Here is a 21489-nt window from a genome sequence, read left to right as displayed (position 1 = left end):
AAGGTGAATCTCAGAGCTGGTCTCACGCTCCTAAGATCTCTCTATCTCTGAGCTTGACCACCTAAGTCCCTAACCAGGCAGACTTGTTACCCTTCACAAAGCCTTAGCTGCTCACTAACTTTCCTGAACCTACCTGTCACTCATATAGTGACCTATTACAGTTTCTGACCTGACACTCACTTACTGAGGCCTACCTCCAATTCAGGCCCTAGCAGCAACCCCCTACTTCCAATGGGTGCACTGGAAAGAGACAGAACACATGGCAAAATGCCTTTTTATAACCTCTGGGGAACTACTCCCCCTCCCCTCTGGGAAAAAGGATCCAGCCTAGCTGGCCAACTAAAGGTGCCCATACACGGGCCGACAGTATGGGGCCCTCCGACGGGCTTCTCCAATCAATATCTGGCTGAAAATCGGCCATATGTCGATCCGACAGGACTAAAAATCCTATCGGATCGCGGCCGCGTCTGTTTGTTGATGCGGCCCCACGATCCGACCGCCCATTTACCCTTTGTTATGATCCGATCGTTGGACGCCAGGGATCAGCCCAATCACCTCGAAGTGGACATATAATGGGAGTGCATGTTCCACCCTGTCTTCTTTTATATACCCCTTAACAAGTTTTATTTTATTCTAGTAGATAATAAAGGGCATGTTTTGAAATTGAGGCAATTGAGGAACTGGTAACGTATGATTTTAAGACATTCTCTCGTAGGTTAGAAGCATATTGTGACAGCTGCAAACCCAGTGACACGTTCCTAGCATCCAATCCCTTTACTGTTTGAGAAAGCTCCAAAATTATTGATTCTTGGAATTGCTTTAATCCTAGAAAAGCCTTTTGTCTACACCAGCATTTCCTCTTCTCTGCTGGTATTAATGCTTAATCACCTATATACTCACAAACCTGATACTTTATTCAGAGTATGACCCATTGTATCTCCTTTCTCCCATAAAACAAATCTCCATGTTTAAATATGTTGCATTCTAGAACAAACAGGAATAACCTGTTGTTTTATCTAATGACAAAGTGTTTACATAATCCTAATGTCTCAATTGTACCATAACCTTTAGTTTGTAAACTCTAATCTCTAGGCCCTTCTAACCCCATTGTATTCTGTAATCCTTGTTTGTTATCCACCATTTATTCCCTGTTTGCTATAACTGCAGTAAAGCACTGCGTATCTTGACAGCGCTATATAAATAAATGATGATGATGATGTATATGTGCACAACACAACCAAAGATGCACACAACCAAAATACTCATAAGAGTGATATCCAAGATCAAAAATAACTACACTCACAGGACAATGAGCAACACACATAAATGAAGCAACACAAAAGCCAACCTATATAATATGTCAAATCAAAATTACAACTGACCTCTAAGCATCAGTAAATATAGTCTACATATTAAAGTGTGAATAACTGAAAAGTATTTCCAAACCCACCACGCACGTAAATTGTTTGTGTATGTTGTATTAGTTTTGCACCAGGTTGGGTACCTATGGGTTTTAAGTGGAAAGCATTGATTGCGCAAGAATTCAGGAGGTCCATGGCCACCTTCATGGGGAGTTGGATTATTTCCAAACCCACCATGCACTTATATTGTTTGTGTATGATCTATTATTTATGCACCAAGTTGAGTTTTAAGTGGAAAACTTTGATTACCCAAGCATTCAGGGGGTCAAGGGTTATTTGTTAAAAGATTATTTTCAGTCTGGCCACCTCATGAAATGACACCACAAATATTGTGACATCACTGGGTTACAAGGGGCAGGAATGGAATGATTGGAATGTAGGGAAGCTAACTGTGGGTCAGGTAGTGGATCTCTGTAGTAAAACCATGGTTCAGTGGAGCAGGTTCTGCCAGACTAGACCCTATCATTTAAATGTCCCCTCTCCCTCCCCAAGTTCTCCATCCAAAGCCTCTATTCAAGGTGTTAAACCATAACTATTAAATGAGACAATGCAACTGCCCATTCCCCACAAATCTGCATGACTTTAACAGAGGACTAGACCTATGTGCTACTGGCACCCATTACACCACTATGGGATAGAGCTTGGAGAACACTGGCATTCCAAAAATGTACAGCCACTAGTGATGGGCGAATTTGGTGCGTTTCACCAAAAAATTCGTGAATTTCCCTAGAAATTTGCTAAACGGCAAAAAAATCATGAAACGGCACCAGCATCCATTTTTTTTGACGCTGTTGATTTTTCGCGGTGGTTTTGCAAATTTATTCGCCGGGCGGTGAATCGCTGGAATTCGCGCCTGGAGAATAGATTCGCCCATCACTAACAGCCACATCTGGATATGAAGGATGTATGCTCCCCAGATGTGTTGCACATATTTACACAATGACGGAACAGTATTATGACAAGAGATAGAGAACTATTAGACACGTTGTACACACAGAAGAGACAGAACTATAATACAAGGTTGATATCACAATGGCACTAAAGGCTACATTTAGTTTATATATAACCTGCCGAACTGCTGGTTGATCCAGAGGAAGGCAAAACAACCCATTTGAAGTCACTCCAATGTGCCTCAGAGGGGGAATCCCTTCTTAATGCTATCCAATGTATCATTAGTCTAGTCATGGAACCTATTGGACAATGCCTTTACCTTGTGCACCCCCCTCCCTCCAATTTGTGGCTGTATTTCCACCCACTTAGACTGTAAGCTCTACGGGGCAGGAACCTCTTTCCCACTGTGTCTATTAGCACATAGCCCTCTGTGTCCTTATTTAAGCTCACAGCTAACAGTTGTAGCAGAGTGGAAAGAAGCTTCTCTAACAAGGTAGAACAATGCAGAGCTAGAAATCTATATATATTACAGACACCCCTTTGCTTTCAGTGTTGTATTTGCTTCTCCTATTGTGACCATTAAATTAAATTCCTAAATCAGTGTTTACACGGCCTCTTTATGCTGCTGATGCTTCGCATTTATAGTAAGTACCTTCTTCTGTTCCACTAAAATCAGAAACAACAGAGAGAGAGAGATTCCATATACACCAAATCTATTCTAATGTCATTGGCGGAAATATTTTCCATCTTCCTGTTCTTCTTTTCCTTATGCCAACAATAAAAAAAATGGACGTGAAGAGCAACGAGAGGATTTACAAGCTGCTGATACATCGCCACTCTGCGCCTTATGTCAATTTTACAGCAAAAAAAAAATCACATTGGCGACGCTTCATATGTCGCTCTATAGATCTAAAAATCTGAAAGTGCTATTTATGTTCAAGACAGAGCAGAGTGATACATACCTATTGGAAGGCTGACTGCAAAGGCAATTTACAGAACAAGACACAAAGATCTGTCACAAAAATGCGATGGCTGCCCTTTTGCCACATTTCAGAGCACAGCGATATTGAGGGCTGAAGGACCTCCACACTTTTAATGCTCTAGCGCGAAGCCTTAATGCAGGGTTTTATTACAGTAAAATGTCAGCTATCATTCACATTCACTCTGAAGCTTCATCCCCCCCCTCCCTTACCTTCATACAGCCAGTCACTCAGACCATTGAAAATGACCCCTTCCTTTCCAGTGGAGACCAGGCGGATCGCTCGGCTCTCGGCGTTCATTTGATAGTAGATGTTGTTTTCAAAAATGAAAATCTGCAGAAATAAAATTGGCAGAGTTGACTAATATCATTGTGACTATCCTAGAGCAGTTGTAAATAGGATATAAACTATAAATCACTATAAATCACGTTTATTGGCTTGATGTGACATTATTTAGGACCTTTAAGGAAATATACGTAGTGATGGGCGAATTTCTCCAGTTTTACTTCGCCAAACAATTTGAGAATTTTCCCACGAAACGGTGAAAAATTTGCGAAAATTTCGACGCAGGCGACAATTCCTTTGCCGGCGACAATTCCGATGCCCGTTAAAGTCAATGGGGCAAATTCACTATGCGCCGAAGCGCCTAACGCTAGCGTCAATTCGCTAGCGTTGGTCATTTTCGTTACTTCGCAAATTCACTAACGAACGCTGGCGTAAATTCGCTAGTGTTACTTCGCACCCTTACGCCTGGCGAATTTGCGCAACGGACGTAACTACGCAAATTCACTAACGCACGCATTGTACCGAACGCTACCTTTTACGCTAGACTTCCTTCGCCACCTCAGACCAGGCGAAGTGCAATAGAGTAGATAGGGATTGCTTCAAAAAAAGTTCAAATTTTTTCTAAGTCCCAAAAAACGCTGACGTTTTTTCTATATTATGGGTGATAGGCTGAAAAAGATCGAAATTTTTTTTGGGGCTCCCCTCCTTCCCCCCTACATTTCCTAACTCATGGCAACTTAACTATACAGTGGGCACATGTGTAGGGCAAAAAAAAAAATTTATTTGATGTTTTGAAGGTTTCCCAGGCATTTGTAGTGATTGTACGTATTCCTCCATTGAAATTTGAATTTGGCGCTGTATGCAAATTAACCATTGCTAGCGTAATTTCGCTTCGCTTAGCGAATCAACGCTAGCGCAACTTCGCAACCTTACGCTACCCCTGAGCGCATGTTCAGATTTTAGTGAATGTGCGGAGCGCTGGCAAAACTACGCCTGGCGAAGTGCGGCGAAGTTACGCCTGGCGCAACTACGAATCTTAGTGAATTTGCCCCAATGGGCGCCTAGAATTGTCACCAGCGTCAAAAATTGTTGCCGGGGTTGGAATTGTCGCCTGCGAAAATCAGCAGGCAAATTTTTTCGGCAATCTCGCGAATTTATTTGCCGGCGGCAAAACGTGGAAATTCCCCGTAAAATTTTGCCTGGCGAATTCACTAAATATACGCCTAAAAAGCAAATTAATATAAAATTGCTCAGAGTACTTTGCTGAACATTCATGTAAAATCCTATATTCAATATAGTAGCAGTTTTTAAAACTTCTTATGGACCGAATTTGAAATAACAGCACCACCTGCTGGTGATTTCAGGTGATTGGCTGCAGTCCGCTGAAAATTCTTATCCTGGTGGGGAGAAAAAAGGTTTTGAGATGTTGCTCTGCTTAGAACTGACCAGACAAACATCAGATGACTCTTCTCTGCTCACCAACTTCGTTTAATTAGCACATCACAAGACATTTTTTCCCCTTAATGAATCAATTTTCAGACGAGTCACCTAAAATCACCAGCAGGTAGCCGTGTTCTTTCATATCCTTTATATTAGCAGTTTAAAAATAACTAATTTCTTGAAAACTAAAATTAGAACAATCCAAAATGACCAGGAGGTGAAGCTGTTGTTTAATATTAAGTTTGCTAATATCTTGGAAACTAGAAAAAGATCAAAAATTGAGCAGGAGGTGCTAATATCTCAAAGACAAGAAAAAAAAGTCTAACTTGCTTAGCAATTTGACAATAATTTGTTTTGAGGGTTTACATTTCCTTTCGGGGAAAGGGGAAGTGTCATTGATTTAAAGATTAATCCAAACTAGAGTAAAGCTTAATAAAATTCCCTTAAAAAAGCTTTAGGGTGAGGAACTCTTAAGTAAAATATATAAAAAACACTAAGAAATACATCATAAACACTATTTATATGGCCATTTACTAGAGTTTTTAGATTTTTATAATGGCAACATTTTTTTTAATATTGTAATGATTTAATACATTCATTTGTATATTAGTTTCTCCATTATTTAATATAATGTTGCCTCAATAGAAAAAGTGCATCTATCCAGATGCTGGATTAAATCTCGAATGATTAGATTAAACAGAGCACAATAAATCCCCATTCTGCTGAATAAATATGCTTGTTATCTTTGTTTATCTCAATGTTCTCAAATATGGGTTAATTAAGGTCATATTTATCTCTATAATACACAAATAACCTGTAGCTTATAGGGATGCACCGAATCCAGGATTCGGTTCGGGATTCGGCCAGGATTTGGCCTTTTGCAAAAGGATTCGGCCGAGTCCATCTGCCTGGCCGAACCGAATCCATAAAATTAGGGGCGGGGAGGGAAATCGCGTGACTTTTTGTCACAAAACAAGGAATGTTTTCCCCTTCCAACCCCTAATTTGCATATGCAAATTAGGGTTCGGATTCGGTTCGGTATTTGGTCGAATCTTTCACGAAGCATTCGGGGGTTCGGCCGAATCCAAAATAGTGGATTCGGTGCATCCCTAGTAGCTTATCCTTAATACATAAGAACCATGAATATCCTGTAAATTATATCCTTATAAACAATGCTTAGTGATGTCATCGGTTATAATTTAGTGATGTCATTTCTGTCACATGACTCACTGAAACGTGTGTATTATAATAAATAAAGTACCCCTTGTTGCAAAATATCAGGATATTAGAAGTCTCGGACTTCGGCCTCGTGTTTTTATATGGTCATGGAATTCCTCGGTAACTTATAATATCCTTATATTTTACAAGAGGGGGTACTTTATTCACTATATAAATGGTACTTGGTGATGTCATCACCAGTAATAATTTGTGCTTAGTGATGTCATTTCTGTCACGTGACTCACTGAAACGTGTGTCTTTTAAAACGTACCCAATTTTGTAAAATATAAAGGTATTAGAAGTCACTTAGGAGTAGTGATGGGCGAATTTATTCGCCAGGTGCAAATTCGCTGTGAATTCCTGCGATTCGCCGGCAAAACCGCCGTGAAAATTCGCCGGCGTTAAAAAACAATGGACACCGGCATCCATTTTTTTCAATTTCACCAAAAAAGGACGCTGGCCATTTTTTTGGACGGCGTCAAAAACGTACGTCGGCGTCAAAAACAGGACGCTGGTGCCGTTTCGGGAATTTTTCAGCGAAACGCCCCAAATTCGGGGCAATTAATATGAACTCTCCAACGACCCTCTGTGCTCCTCTATGAGGCCAACTAAGTTCATCACTTCCACATGGTTGCCAATGTGCCCATCCTGCCTCTTCTGATGAATGATGCCCAACTACACCTATTGGAACCCTGGCCTGGTGCTTCCTCCAGTGTTCCCAGTGGGTTGTATCAAGTATGGACGTTATCCAGGATCTAATAAAACTTGATTAGTGATGGGCGAATTTATTCGCTAGGCGCGAATTTAACAAAAAAATGGACGCCGGCGCATTTTTGCCCAAAAAACAGACGCCGGCATAAAAAATGGATGCAGGCATAAAAAACTAGATGACGGCACCGTTTCACAAATTCTTTGCCGTTTCGCGAATTTCGTGAATTTTTCGACGAAACGAAACGGCGCAAATTGGCCCATCACTAAACTTGATATCTATAGACCTCAGAGTGGGGTAAGACTGGGTGATAAACATGGGGGTTGATGCCATTCTTCCCCCGTAGAACTGTTTTCCTGTGCTGTATTTTATACTGTTTTGGTTTATTTATTCTCCGACAAAAATGTCCTATTTTTTTGCCTTTGAATATAGTTTACAACAATTTCTGCATTTGCAGGGAATCTATAATTCCGTTTCTTTGATTTGTGGTACTTCTGATATAAAGATAAATAGGTTTTTGTAAACACAAGGAGAAAATGTGCCCACGGATATAAAAAGAACAACTTAATAATTTACATTTGCTTTATTTCATCATGGCGCATGCAAGAAACAAACATTTATTTTCCACTGAAAGCAGGCTCTGGTTTGCTTGTATTTACACTGATATATTTAATCAGTAACCATTGGGAAATATAATCGTGCTTTAATGTAGGTTTTTGGATGTTTTTATTATAACTTCAAAAACTTTTATTTAAAAAAAGAAGCTTTTTTTTTGTCATTCTGCATCCAGAAGAAGAGACAATTCTGAATGATAAAATAACAAGGGCCGTTTGCCAACTCTAAGGGGGTTATTTACTAAACTCGGAATTTACCATCATGTATTATAAAAAAAAAAAAAATTAAAAAAAAATCGCTGTTTTTTCGTGTTTTTGTCCAAAAAACATAATTTTTTCAGATTTTTGGGTTAAAAGCGCAAATCATAAAATCTTCAAATTGAGATTGGTGCCTCTCCCATTGACTTATACAGGACCTCGACAGGTCTGAGATGGTGGGTTTTCAGATTCGGCCTTTTTGCAGCATCAGGTTATAACAAATTTCTAGGTTTTTTTCCCACTAAAAATTCCAGTTTTTGCCACAAAAAGCCCGACTAGATAAATTTGAGGTTTAGTAAATAGCCCCCTAAATATCACTTTTAGCCTTGAATCAGTTCCAAAATTGGGCTGGTCTAGTGGTCTGGTCTTTGGGTAGAGTGGCAGTAACAATTGTCCTGGTGTCCCAGCATGGAGATAGGGGATAGCTGGGTCACTGTTGATAAAATGTAGCTTAGACTATAAAGAACATACAGTATAAGGGGAAATGTATGACTCCAGCTCTGATCATGGGCAAATTGTCATATTGACAATGGGACCCCTGGATCTACTGCCACCTTTAAGCTTTAAAGGAGAATCAAACCCTTTATATTAAAATCCCCTACCCCCTTACTCTATATAGACCCCCCCCTGCTCCCCCCAGCCTAGGTGTTACCCTCGGTAGATGCCCCTAACTCTTTACTTACCCCTCGTTGCAGATTTAGCGCATCAGAGTTCACGGGCGCCATCTCCTTCTCTTTGGGTCTTCTTCAGGCACTTCAGTAATTTCCGTGATTACATTTGTTAAAAAACAGCAGACTGTTCCAATTGCGCATGCTCCGATACGACGCTTACTTCACGATGATTACTGAAGAGAAGACGATGGCACCTGTGAACTCCGATGTGCTGAATCTACAACGAGGGGTAAGTAAAGAGTTAGGGGCATTTACCGAGGGTAACCCTACATCTAGGCTGGGTGGAGCAGGGAGGGGGTCTATCTAGGGAAGGGGATTTTAATATAAAGGGTTTGGTTCTCCCTTAAACGTAATTAACAGTAAACAAATTGACCCAGAACACCAAGTATTACAATTCTTGCTAGTACCAGTCCTCACCAATGACCTTTTTTAGCCAACAAGGAACCTACTAGGGATGCACCAAATCCAAGATTTATTTTGGGATTTGTCCAGAATTTGGCCTTTTTTCAGCAGGATTCCTCTAAATCCAAGTGCCTGGCCAAAACAAATCTGAATCCTTAAAATCATGTGACTCTAAACAAGAAAAATAATATATTTTTTCTTTGTGCACAGTTTTTTTGTAGCATCTCCTTACCATAATTTGAATATGCATATTTGAAAATGCTGATTCGGTTTGGAATTCAAACAAATCTTTCATGAAAGATTTGGGATTTGGGCACAAAAGTGCATCTCTAATTGATTCGTTGATTCTAATTGATTCATAATCGCACCATGATTTGTATTTACAGTATATAAAAAATTGCCTATACAGGTATGGGACCTGTTATACAGAATGCTCAGGACCTGGGATTTTCCAGATAACAGATCCTTTCATAATTTAGATCTCCATACCTTAAGTCTACTAGAAAATCACTTAAACATTAAATAAACCCAATAGGCTGGTTTTGCTTCATTTGCTTATTAGATGGGATCAAGTACAAGGTACTGTTTTATTATCACAGATAAAATGGAAATCATTTTTAAAAATCTGGATTATTTCGAAATAATGGAGTCTATAGGAGACTGTCATCCTGTAAATTTTGGGTTAACAGATCCCATACCTGTATCAGATATTAGAGGGTGAATCTCCAGAAATAGGTACAATTTGGGTGCAATTCTGATTACGAATCAAATCACAGAATGAAAAATTCCACAGCAATTAATCAAAATCAAAGAAGGATCCTTCCCCAAATTTAATTTGTGAAAAACAGAATTTTATTTCATGCATTTAACTAAAACTACTGGGGGTGCTGAATTCATACATTGTCCAGATCCCCAAATCAGACCCCTGAACTTGCACTGCAGACACAGAATATCCAAACATAGTAGGGATACACTGAATCCAGGCTTTGGTTTGAGAGATTCAGCCTTTTTCAGCAGAATTCGGCTGAATCCAAGTGCCTGGCCGAACTGAATCAGAACCCAAAAAATCATGTGACTTTTCGTTACACAAACAAGGAATTCAAAAATTGTTGAATCTTTTTTACTCTTTCCCCCTCATTTCCCTAATTTGCATATGCAAATGAGGTTTTGGATTCGGTTCGGTATTTGGCCAAATCTTTCAGAAAGGATTCCGAATTCAGCCGACTCCTAAAATAATGGATTCTGGTGCATCCATATTAGAGAGAGCTAAAGGAAATCCCAGAAGTGCCATGAATTCCATTAGATAGAGATTATCTTCTTAAAAAGGATTTTCAAAACCAGCTGATTCAGATTTTATTGCATTTTTATTATAATCTTTTATGAATGTAAGCCGTCCCCTGGCATTCGCTCAGCCCGGCCTGCAGATTATTTAGCTGACACCTTGACCATTTTGGCAAGGTGACCAATGTTGTGCCAACAGTTACATCATATTTACAAAATGACTTTGAAGATTAATGATCCTTTTAAATGAAATCTAAAGGTTGCCAATAAAATGGTCAGCGAGCCAGAATGCTGATGGTGTCCACCGAGATTCCATCCAAGTTGTTTAGGATGCAAATGATGACTGAGATGCTTAATGAACTGTGTGAGGTACAGCGGATTCAGAACCATATTTGTAGAGCAAATGAAATACCTCCCAGAACTGGCACTCAGGGAACACATTTATGCACATGGATGATAGGGGGAAAGGGGTTGTTTCTGCTGGTCCTTTGCCTGGTCTTCGTCAAGCCGGGCCTCTTACTCAACAACACTTTGCTTATTTTCCATTGAAAACAAACATCCCCCATGTTGGTTTCTTATAAATAGATTATAATCATACAACATCATACTAGCAGAAGGGCTTCCCGAGGAGAAAGGGAGGATAATGAGATGAAGCTAAAACCATAACCAAACTCATAAATTGCAAGAAGAATTGATACCAATTATACAAAGTAGGGACATTCTTGCAACTAGAACATTATTATACATTTGCATTGGAAAGTAGAAAGTGGTAACCCATCTTCTGCCATTGTATTACTATAACCCAATCATAGAGGGGAAATTTACAAGATCACAACAGGTTCACCACCATTTGACCGCCATGTCCACCCGCTCTGTCTCCTCCTAGACCAAACATCTTCCAACATGCAGGATTTCAACGCTGAAATTAAAATGTCATTTTATTTCACATGCTGATTGGATACTGTCTGAATGAATAGCTAATACAAATAGTAAAATTAAGGAAATCAGTTAAAAAGACTCATAATAGGCTGCTATTGCTTCCAGCAAGCCATGTAATTGCAAAATGTAGAGCAAAATAGAGAGAGAGAGAGAGAGAGAGAGTGTGAGATCCATTTTTATCCAGAATATTGCCAATAGACGCTGCTGTTATTTGTATATGTTGCTTCTTATCTACTGCTGCCTCCTCCCTGCTGAAATTGTGTTATCACGATTATTATAATATACCTTAAATAACAACAAATAATATATTTATGTTTCTGAATAATAGTTTTGGCAAAATAACCCAAGGGGAGGTTAATCAAATCTACATCTATTATATTAAAGGGGCACTATTTACTTACATACTATAGGGGGGCATTTATTAAACCTCACATTTATCTGGTCAAGGTTTTAAAGAGGAAAACTCAAATTCTTAGTGGAAAAAAACCCTCAAATTTTTCAAAATGTATTATACCCCAAAGCTGCTAAAAATCCAAATCCGAAAATACGCCGTTTCAAACAGGTCATGTAGAAGTCAATGGCAGATGTCCCTGAAGTCGTAATTTGCGTTGGATAATCCGATAACGTCAGGATTTTCGCCCAATAATCTGAATTTTTTTTCGTATCGACAATTTGATAAAATCGAGGAAACCTGAATCCAGAATTACAGAATGGCCATCTCCCATAGACTCCATTCTATCGAAATAATCCAATAATTTTCTTTTTCTCTGTAATAATAAAACAGTAGCTTGTACTTGATCCCAACTAAAATGGTATATACTGCCCTGTCGATACAATATAGGGTATTATATGACATGTAGGGTATTATATGAACCTATAACCCTTTTAATAAGCCTGTGTGTCTTACATAATGGGGTAGGGGGATCATATCAAGGGCTTATGGTCTATTCATAATTCGCCCCAACCTGCACAACAGCATTTGTGCTTCAGTAAACAGAAGGTTGGATTTTGGCACGGGTGCCCTCCATTACAGCAAAACTGCTATAGGGCTCCAACTACATTATCCCCAATTGGCCTGATAAATAATTTGGCTGTTACAGGAAGACAAGTCAATTATCATTTCAGTTTTATGGCGGCAAGGGCTTTTTTGTTTTTTTTTATTAATTCATTGCAATCCTGTTTTCCATCTCCATCAGTTCTACTAATGATTTGTGCAGCAAAACATTGCAGATCTTTTTTGCCAGCAAGGGGCTTAATTTGTTTCAGAGAAAGCACATTTAGCAGAGCTCATTTTGTGCTGACCCGCTCACAATCCATTTAAAGGTTATTGCCTGAGGGAAGCAGCCTTTTACTGCATTAGACCTGTCAGATATTTTTTTTTTATGAGTATGTCTTGTCCAAGAGTAAGAATGGAAAAAGTCCTCTTTTTTATTCTTAGGATAATAAAGTTCTGGAATTGGGACCATTTTATCTACTGTGACTTGGGGGGTGGGGTACAATGAAGGAACCAACCTAAAAATGCTTATCAGTTATCATCCGAGCAAGTATTTACCTAATTGATGATTAACCAAAACAGCATACACACTATACGGCCAAATTGTATATACCTGTACTATTTGGTGGAACTGGCCCATCATTACCAACATATATTGGTACATCATACAATGGCATTCTTGACATTTCTGTGCTTCCTACTTTGTGGCAAACATTTTGGGAAGGTCAATACAGCATTGGTTTTCTGAGATGGGAGTGGAACTTGACGCAACTACCTATGAGACACCTATGAGATGAACTATAAAAGCAATGCAAGCCAGGCCTGATCCTTAATATCAAAGTCAACCTCTTACATATGGATGGAAGTCAAGCCCACCAACAATGTTCCAACATCTAGATTGGGGTCCCCAACCTTTTTTACCTGTGAGCCACATTCAAATGTAACAACCAGAGGACCAACTGTCTATTAAGTGAAAATGAAAGCCCTAATCACTGGGGGAGGGCAATTGGTTAGGTACTGACCCAGGATAGATGCTTTTGGAGTACAGTACTAGTGTAAGGAGCACAGTACCACCATCTTTCTTCCGGTTTTTGAAATCCCTGCTGCTCTAGTTTGTGTACATGCTCAAAATAGCAAACATTTTTGGCTTTAAGTTTTGGCGATGTACTGGAAGTAAATGACAGATTGGCTACCCCTACAATAGTACTCCAGTCCAGTGCAGTTTTCAGTGAAGAGCAGCACCAAGAGTTTGTGGTTAGTGATAATAATCACTGGGGTGCCAATTATGAAGCCTTTACTCGTCCTTTAATGCCTTTATTTTGGAAATTAGATATTGGATAGGGAGTTGTCCACATACTTTGCCCATACAATGTATTAATACCTAAATGTCAAAAACCAATGATTTTTTGATCATCGTATTGTTGAGATGTAGCTGATGTCCAACCCTAGGAAATATTAAATAAATACATATGTTAGATCCCCAATAAGGAGTATGGGATGGAATAAACCAGTCAGGATAGGGTTTGCTGGAGTAGAAATGTGGGATAGGTAGTACCAGGCAACCCCGTGTTGTACATAGTGGTGTGATTGAGTCACCTCATGCGGCTACAGGGAAAGCTCGTGTTGGGCTAAGGGAACCATGTGAATAATGACTGGTAAGAGTATCCTATAGACTTACTGAAGAGTGTGAATGGTGTAAGTGCACCAGGTGCAGTATGGCCTATAAAGGCATTTTTGCGAGCTCTGTAACCCAAGACCTGGTTAATATAGTGAATAAAGTACCCCCTCTTGTAAAATATAAGGATATTATTAGTTACCGAGGAGTTTCATGACCATATAAAAGTACGAGGCCGAAGGCCGAGTGTTTTTATACAGGTCATGGAACTCCGAGGTAACTTCTAATATCCTCATATTTTACAACTGGGGGTACTTTATTTATTATAATACACAAATTTCAGTGAGTCATGTGACAGAAATGACATCACTACTCACCGTTTATAACTGATGACATCACTACTCACCGTTTATAAGGATATCATTTACAGGATATTCATGGCTTTTGTGTATTATAGATTCTTATTGACTGTTAAAGAACCACTGTTGCCGATGTGGGTAATGTTATACCATTTATATAAATCCATTCCACATATCTGTACTGAGATAAACTAGTCAGAATAAACACTTGGCGCCCAATGTGTTTGTGTTTCTCTTCCATTCCTCTTCACCTTCAAATAAACCTATTTAGTCTCATTTAAAGTATTTCAGAAACCTATCATTTCCATGCTGGTGTAACCATTACCTTGGCTTGTATTACACGGGGAAAATGCCAAGACAAACATCTACATTACTGAGATAATGGGCCTCTGCTCTCTTTGTTTACTGACAACTCATTGTTATTTAATTGGAGGGCATTAAAAGTACTTTGCTACCAATGTCTTCTGTGTGCCTTGATCAATAGCCCCAAGATGTACCATGTAAAGGGATTGATTATTTTAAGTGCTGTTTGTTGGCTAGAGTGTGTTCCGACGCATTTCTCAATCTAAGAGCAAAAAAAAAAAGATTGATGCTATTCTAGTCACCTACCCACATCTGTCTGGCACTATTGTTCTGTCCAACGTCGGAAGTATAAAGGCAAATCTAATGATGAAAAGAAAGTAGGTGCATTTATCAAAGTCACCGGTACCATCCGGCAGTGCCTGAGAGGCAGAACATCTTGAGACTTATCCAAGCTGAATAATGATCAGACCAAATGCATTGGGATAAGTGCATCCCACTTACAATACTGACCACTTTGCGATTGATTCGCAACATGAATAACTACGATACACAACTTAGTAAATATAAACAAAAAAGTGAAGGCTATTATTTTTATATTCATGATTTTTTATCTAGTTTCTATTTTTGTTTTAAATAAAAGTTTACATTTTTTTGGAGAGCACAAGCAGCACAGTTGAGGGCAAAGAGCAACTTGTTAGCAATGGACTTATTAGAGTATGGAACTAAATCAGACCTTTCTCTACCCACGTGCCTCTTGTCAGGTCAGTAGACTGTACATGATACCCATGGCTGCCAATGGTGTTTTGTTATTTGCGCCAAAGCCCTATGTACAACTGATGGAATAACCTGTCCAATGGACATCATTATACAGCAAAATGCTATTTTTTTAATTTTTATTTCTGCAAATTGAATTTCAGGCTGCTATAGCACCAACAATAGGGTTCAGGATGCCTATTCTGCTCTTTTTAAAGCAAAACCTATATAGTTATCAGTAGTGATGAGTGAATATGTCCCATTTCATAAAACTACCCAAAAAATTTGTAAAATGGCAAAAAAATTTGCAAAACTTTGTCGTCATGCATCATTTTTGTAGCAAACTACATACATTGGAGTTTATGGTTTTTTTTAGTGGCGCCTTGTTTCTGCTTTGGGAGGACAGAATCACATGCATTTGTCACACAATATACTGCTACACACATGCCTGACATTATTAGAAAACCTCCTATCCATTAGGCTACAACTGCTCAATAGAAAAAAAAAAGACTTCCATATTGCCAATATCTTAAAAATGTCTGTGATTTTTGACATTGCCTCTGGTGCATTAGTAATGGTATTTACTACTACACTATGTTGCTATTTAAGCAAAAAGTACCATCTATAGTTTATAGATTTGGCCTAATCCCCGAATCCTTGGTGAAAGATATGCAAATGCATATGCAAATTAGGGGCAGCAAAGGAAAAAGTGGAAAAAATTCTTCTTTTGTGACGAAAAGTCACGTGATTTCCCTACCTGCACCTCATTTACATATGCTAATTAGGATACGGTTCAGCCAGGCACAAGGATTCGGCCAAATCCGAATCCTGCTGATAAAGGCTGAATCCCGAACTGAATCCTGGATTCGGTGCATCCCTAACATATAGTGATGGGCGAATAAATTCGTCAGACACATATTTGCGGCGACAATACGCCGGTAAAAAATTCGATGCATCTAAAAAAAAATTCTTCGGACGCCCGTTGACTTTAATGCATTTTTTTTGGCATTATAGTCGCAATACAAAATTGATGCACATTAAAATTATTTTGACGCCCATTGACTTTTGACCATTTGAATTTTTCGCTGTTTTGCAAATGTCACAGTAAATTTTCGAACAGCACATATTCGCCTATCACTATTTATATATTACTACTAGCTTAAAAACACAGGCACAACTAAAAATAAATCTGACCACCAACAGATAATATCTGGGCGCTTTGTACCACACTTTAAAATGAATAAACCATATATTTATGTATATGTCCTTATATAGACAGTGGGACGGCTCAGCTCCCTTTGGTTGATGCCAAAGAGGAGGGGCAGTAAAATGGGGTTTGTCTTTTTTTGCTTCATTTTTGTTTTTTGAGCAAAGCTAAATGGTAAACTTTTGACGCAGTTTTGTGAACATTTTTGCCACCAGCAAAACGAGGACGTTCACGGTGAATCATGGCAAAATGTTTTGCTCATCATTAGCTATCTGTTACTAGGGTCAGTTAACCAGAATGGAGTTTTTTGAGAGGCTGGATCTTTTGTTATTATTTTATAACTCATCATTCTATCCATCGGTGCATGACCCTGTTAGCAATTTCAAACTGGAGAACAAAAATCATAAAGAAGAAAAAAAAGTAAAAACCTGCTGCAAACTATAAAGACAGAAATGCTATTGCCTACATGATTGTTAAAGTACATTTTTAAATCGGTTCTACAGGTGCTCAGATTGTGGAAGGAAGATCCTGACACTGTTCAACTCCAGGATCTTGAAGAAGAGTTAAGGAGGCCTTTTATGAATTTGCAAATATAACATCTTCATAATTTTTCACAAAAGTCTTAGGTATGAAGGGTAAGAAAATGAAGTCCAATATCATGGATATCACTTGTCAATTTGTTATAAAAAGTTGTGGTCTAAAAGTATCTGAGCTTCTCAGACTTGTGTTGTGGTTCTGCAACAAGGTTCCTATGCACCTCTAACATGTTGCTTTTTTGCTGCTTTAGAGTGGACAGAAGATTGGGATCTTACCAGCTGTTGGCCTTTAGGTCCCCATCCTGCATATTGAAGTTGTGCATTCCGAACCTCTGGTGGATTTAATATACGATGTTCCCTAAAATGAAAGATCACAAATGTTGAAAAAAGAATTGTGTCCATTGTGCTTAATATAGCCATTCAAATAACTCATATTTATCCACTGAATAATCCTATACATAAATTATAGACCAAATTATAGACCAATAAAAACCTCCATATTCTGCCTGACATAAAAAAAATCCCATTATTAAGTATATATTGGGGTTGCATAGCGACTTCAAACTGTCTGTTTCAAAAAAAATCCCAATACATTATAATCTGTCTGGATCATTCTGTTTAAATAATTAGAGGTCTACATTTAGAATAAAACAGACCCATTACATAATAAAAGGCATTAAGTTTGCCAAGGAGCAGGGACCAATCAGGAGGAAGAATTTACAGGACACCTGTTTAAAAGCAAACATCTTATTGGTTGCTATGTGAACTATAACTAACTAGATGAAGATAGAGAGGACAATTGTGGGGAGCTGATTGTATTATTTGTGTCCAGTGTCCTCAACACTGAAGGTGACCATGCACAGGCTTATTCAAACTGCCAATCTGGCCCCTTCAGACCAAGTCGGCAGCTTATTTTCCCATGTATAAAGGCCATCAAATGACCTGCCTGACTAATATGTGGCCTAGATGTCAATCGGGCAGTTGATGCAGTCCTCCACTGGGTCACTGTATTACCAGCTAGATACCTTATTTATCTATCTATCTATCTATCTATCTATCTATCTATCTATCTATCTATCTCTATCTGTCTGATATCTATGTATTCATCGTTCTAATTACATCTACATCTATCTATATCTACTATATGTCTGTCTATATCTATCTGTCTATGACTCTTCATTCTTTCAGAAGGGGCCATCTATAGACATAAGCAAATGATTCAAGTATCATAGTGGCTTCTTAGACAATAAACATTTACATGATATGAAGTTTATACTTAAATTATGTGAGCCTTGTTTTCATATCATGGTGGGTTTTTTGTACTTTCATCTACATTCTTCTCCCCAGGGGCCCAAAATAATTGTCTTCTTTGCTCTCCCTAACCCACCAAAATGCTAGCCTGGGGAGGTACATTGGTTGCCGCAGCTCAGAGATGTAATTCATCAAATTAGTTCAGATGTTTTATGAGGCCACTAGTTAAAATGATCAAAAATAGCTGGCTGAACAGATTTATCTAGGCATGCTCAATTAGTTGGTAAACCAACCTCTCAGCTGCAAGGTTGAATAAAAGTAAGCCAGGCTGAACATCAAACTCAAGGGTTGAACTTAAATATGTATGTTGTAAACCCAGTTCAGAGTTTGAGTCAGAAATTGTTGGCTAGTAAAAGCAAAGCAAACAAGGAAGAGAGGAGGGTCAATGACCAAGGAGGGAGCGAGGATGCAAGCAGAGAGACACATTATAGCTCTATCTCACTAAGTCTGTGTAAGCATCCAAGCTAAAGGTTTCACTAATTGGTACATCAGAATGATTAAGTGCAGTTATATCCCAGACACTGATGCAGTGGGAAATCAGACAAGTATAGTGTCTAGGATTAGGAAGATAAGTACTGTATATGGCCATGGCAAGAACAGAAGAACACTTGATTTTGAAGAATTACTTTTAAATGCAGTTAAAAAAGCTTTACCAGTTAGAATGGGCATTTACATATCATTATGGCAATATGACCTCAGTCATAGTTTCAGCGGCACAGTATTCTGAAGCTTAAAGACAGCATCAAAATGCACTTCCAGTGGTTTTAAGTGGTCACAGTGAACAAAAAATAGTTTTTAAATGGTGTCCTAATGGAAGGAGCAGCATGAAAGTGAAATGCGATGAAATAGTTAGTGAATGAATATTTAGAACTATAGTTGCACAGGGCTCGATTGTGACCTGAGCACTGTCTGCCCGGACTTTGTATGATTGCGGGGTTTCCTCCTAGTGTGTTGTATTTTTATGTTCTGGGGAAATTAAACTGTATGTTCCACTGGGGCAGGGACTGATGTGTATAAATAACATTTGCCCTGGAACTATAGTAGATCATCTGTAACTTCTCTATGTGAGGTTCCCTAAGCAAATGCTGGACCACAAAAGATGGGTTTAAACCCACAAACATCACAGTAATATTCCAAAACTCATGACACAGGTTTGGGATCCAGAAACCCGTTATCCAGAAAGCGCCTAATAATGGGAAGGCCATCTCCCATAGACTCCATTTTATCCAAATAATCCAAATTTTTAGAAAATAATTTCCTTTTTCTCTATAATAATAAAACAGTAGCTTGTACTTGATACAAACTAAGATACAATTAATCCTTATTGCAAGGAATGCCAGTCTCTTGGGGTTATTTATTATTTACATGATTTCTAGTAGACATAAGGTATGAAGATCCACATTACGGAAAGATCTGTTATCTGGAAAACCCCAGGAGCATTTGGATAACAGGCCCCATACCTGTAATTCTAATAATTGGTCACGGTGGTGTGTGCAGTCATTATGTCGCCAATATTAGCATTTGCCAACTCTCAAATGCTCTTTTCTTGTATTTGCTTTTTATTTAAATATACTACATGATCCAAAGTATGCATGCACCCCTTCTAATTACTGGAATTAGCTTTTTAAGCCACAACAATCATTTCCAAAACAGGTGCCACTAATTCGTACGACATTCTTTACAATTTCTGTGCTTCTTAAGCTCCCCATAGACGCGAAGATTCTTCTTGCCGAACGACCGATTTTAGCGAAGTCCAACCAATCCTTCAAAATTATCGTGCAGTTAGTGGGATTCGAACGATCGTACATCTTACGATTTTTCGGCCGACATCCGTCAGGAAATTGATCGGCCAGGTCAAAAAATCTTTGTCGGCCCCAGTGTAATCGATCTATATTTGCAGGGCCAAGCAGGCAGCTCCCCTTTGTTTTCCTGGCAAATTGGTCTTTTTAGTTAATGGTAAACTCGTACGATCGTTCTGAGAAGATCGTGGTCTCACGATCAGGATCTGATCTTTTAAAAATCTCAACTATCTATGGCCAGCTTTACTTGGAAACAGTTTGAGGATATGTACAAAACAAGGTCCATACAGAACTGATTTGTTGAGGGGGGTTGTTGGAAGTGGAAGAACTTGATTGACTTACACAGTCAACCCAACTGATCATCTTTGGTTAAATTTGGAACCCCAATTTAAGCTAGGCTTGAATTCACAACATTCCCTCCAAATTCCAAACAAATCCCACCAACAATGTTCTAACATCTAGTACAAACCTTCCCAGAAGAGCAGAGGTTATTGTTATCAGCAGAAAGAGGGCCAACTTTATATTAATACCCTTGGTTTTACCCCTTGGAGAAGTTCGACTGGCAAGATTACCCTTGGTTTTAGAGCTGTTAGACTGGCAAGGTTACCCTTGGTTTTAGAGATGTTTGAATGGTAAAGTTACCCTTAGTTTTAGAGATGTTAGGCTGGCAAGGTTACTCTTGGTTTTAGAGATGTTAGACTGGCAAGGTTACTCTTGGTTTTAGAGATGTTATAATGGCAAGGTTACCCTTGGTTTTAGAGATGTTAAACTGGCAAAGTTACCCTTGGTTTTAGAGATGTTAGACTTGCAAGGTTACTCTTGGTTTTAAATATGTTAGACTGGCAAGGTTACTCTTGGTTTTAGAGATGCTAGACTGGCAAGGCTACTCTTGGTTTTAGAGATGTTAGACTGGCAAGGTTACTCTTGGTTTTAGAGATGTTATACTGGCAAGGTTATCCTTAGTTTTAGAGATGCTAGACTGGCAAGGCGACTCTTGGTTTTAGAGATGTTAGACTGGCAATCCACCTAATTTTAGCCATATAGTGCAGATTCATACTGCTGTTAAAGCAAAGAATTTAAGTTGTTGTCGATATATCTAAGAGAAAAGGAACAGTCAAAGTGGTACACCATAGGAACACACTCTTTTGATTTAAAACATAACTTTTATTGTTTTTATTTTAACATGCCAAGGTCTGGTGCCCCTCCTGTTTGTCTCCTGGTTTGCCTTATAAAGGGTGGTATTACTATTCCCGGCAATAGCTCCATTACCCATCTGATGGAGTTCTGCTTTCCTAAATCTTCTAATTAAATTATTGTCTTACAGAAGCAGATTTTTCTGCTTTGTGTTCAGTATATTACATAGAGAAACATAATTCACTCAAGTAAATGCTTATCATGGCAATTACAGAAACAAGTGTTGCATAGGAGAAAAGTTAATACATTGTTGTATCGGCTTGTTTTGTGTTTTTTTCATTTGCTTACAACAGACATTTTTACCGGCAT

The 21489-nt window shown here is 38.7% G+C and overlaps 1 protein-coding gene across 4 annotated transcripts in view; it reads right to left on the bottom strand.

Moving 5' to 3' along the window:
* The window catches only part of LOC108718466 (dipeptidyl aminopeptidase-like protein 6), an 883060-nt gene that overhangs the window by 59134 nt on the left and 802437 nt on the right, over positions 1-21489 (bottom strand). For all 4 annotated transcript variants that reach the window (XM_041565794.1, XM_041565795.1, XM_041565793.1 and 1 more), the window contains exons 7-8: positions 17153-17234; positions 3505-3625 (exon numbers count right to left, since the gene is read on the bottom strand). In XM_041565794.1, the coding sequence (XP_041421728.1) occupies positions 3505-3625; positions 17153-17234 (203 nt within the window). The remainder of the gene's footprint in view (positions 1-3504; positions 3626-17152; positions 17235-21489) is intronic.

Source organism: Xenopus laevis, chromosome 6L (assembly GCF_017654675.1).
Source record: "Xenopus laevis strain J_2021 chromosome 6L, Xenopus_laevis_v10.1, whole genome shotgun sequence".
In the NCBI taxonomy this organism is placed as follows: Eukaryota; Metazoa; Chordata; class Amphibia; order Anura; family Pipidae; genus Xenopus; species Xenopus laevis.
The sequence above is the reverse complement of the archived record's forward strand: the minus strand, read 5'-3'. Positions and strand labels throughout refer to the sequence as shown.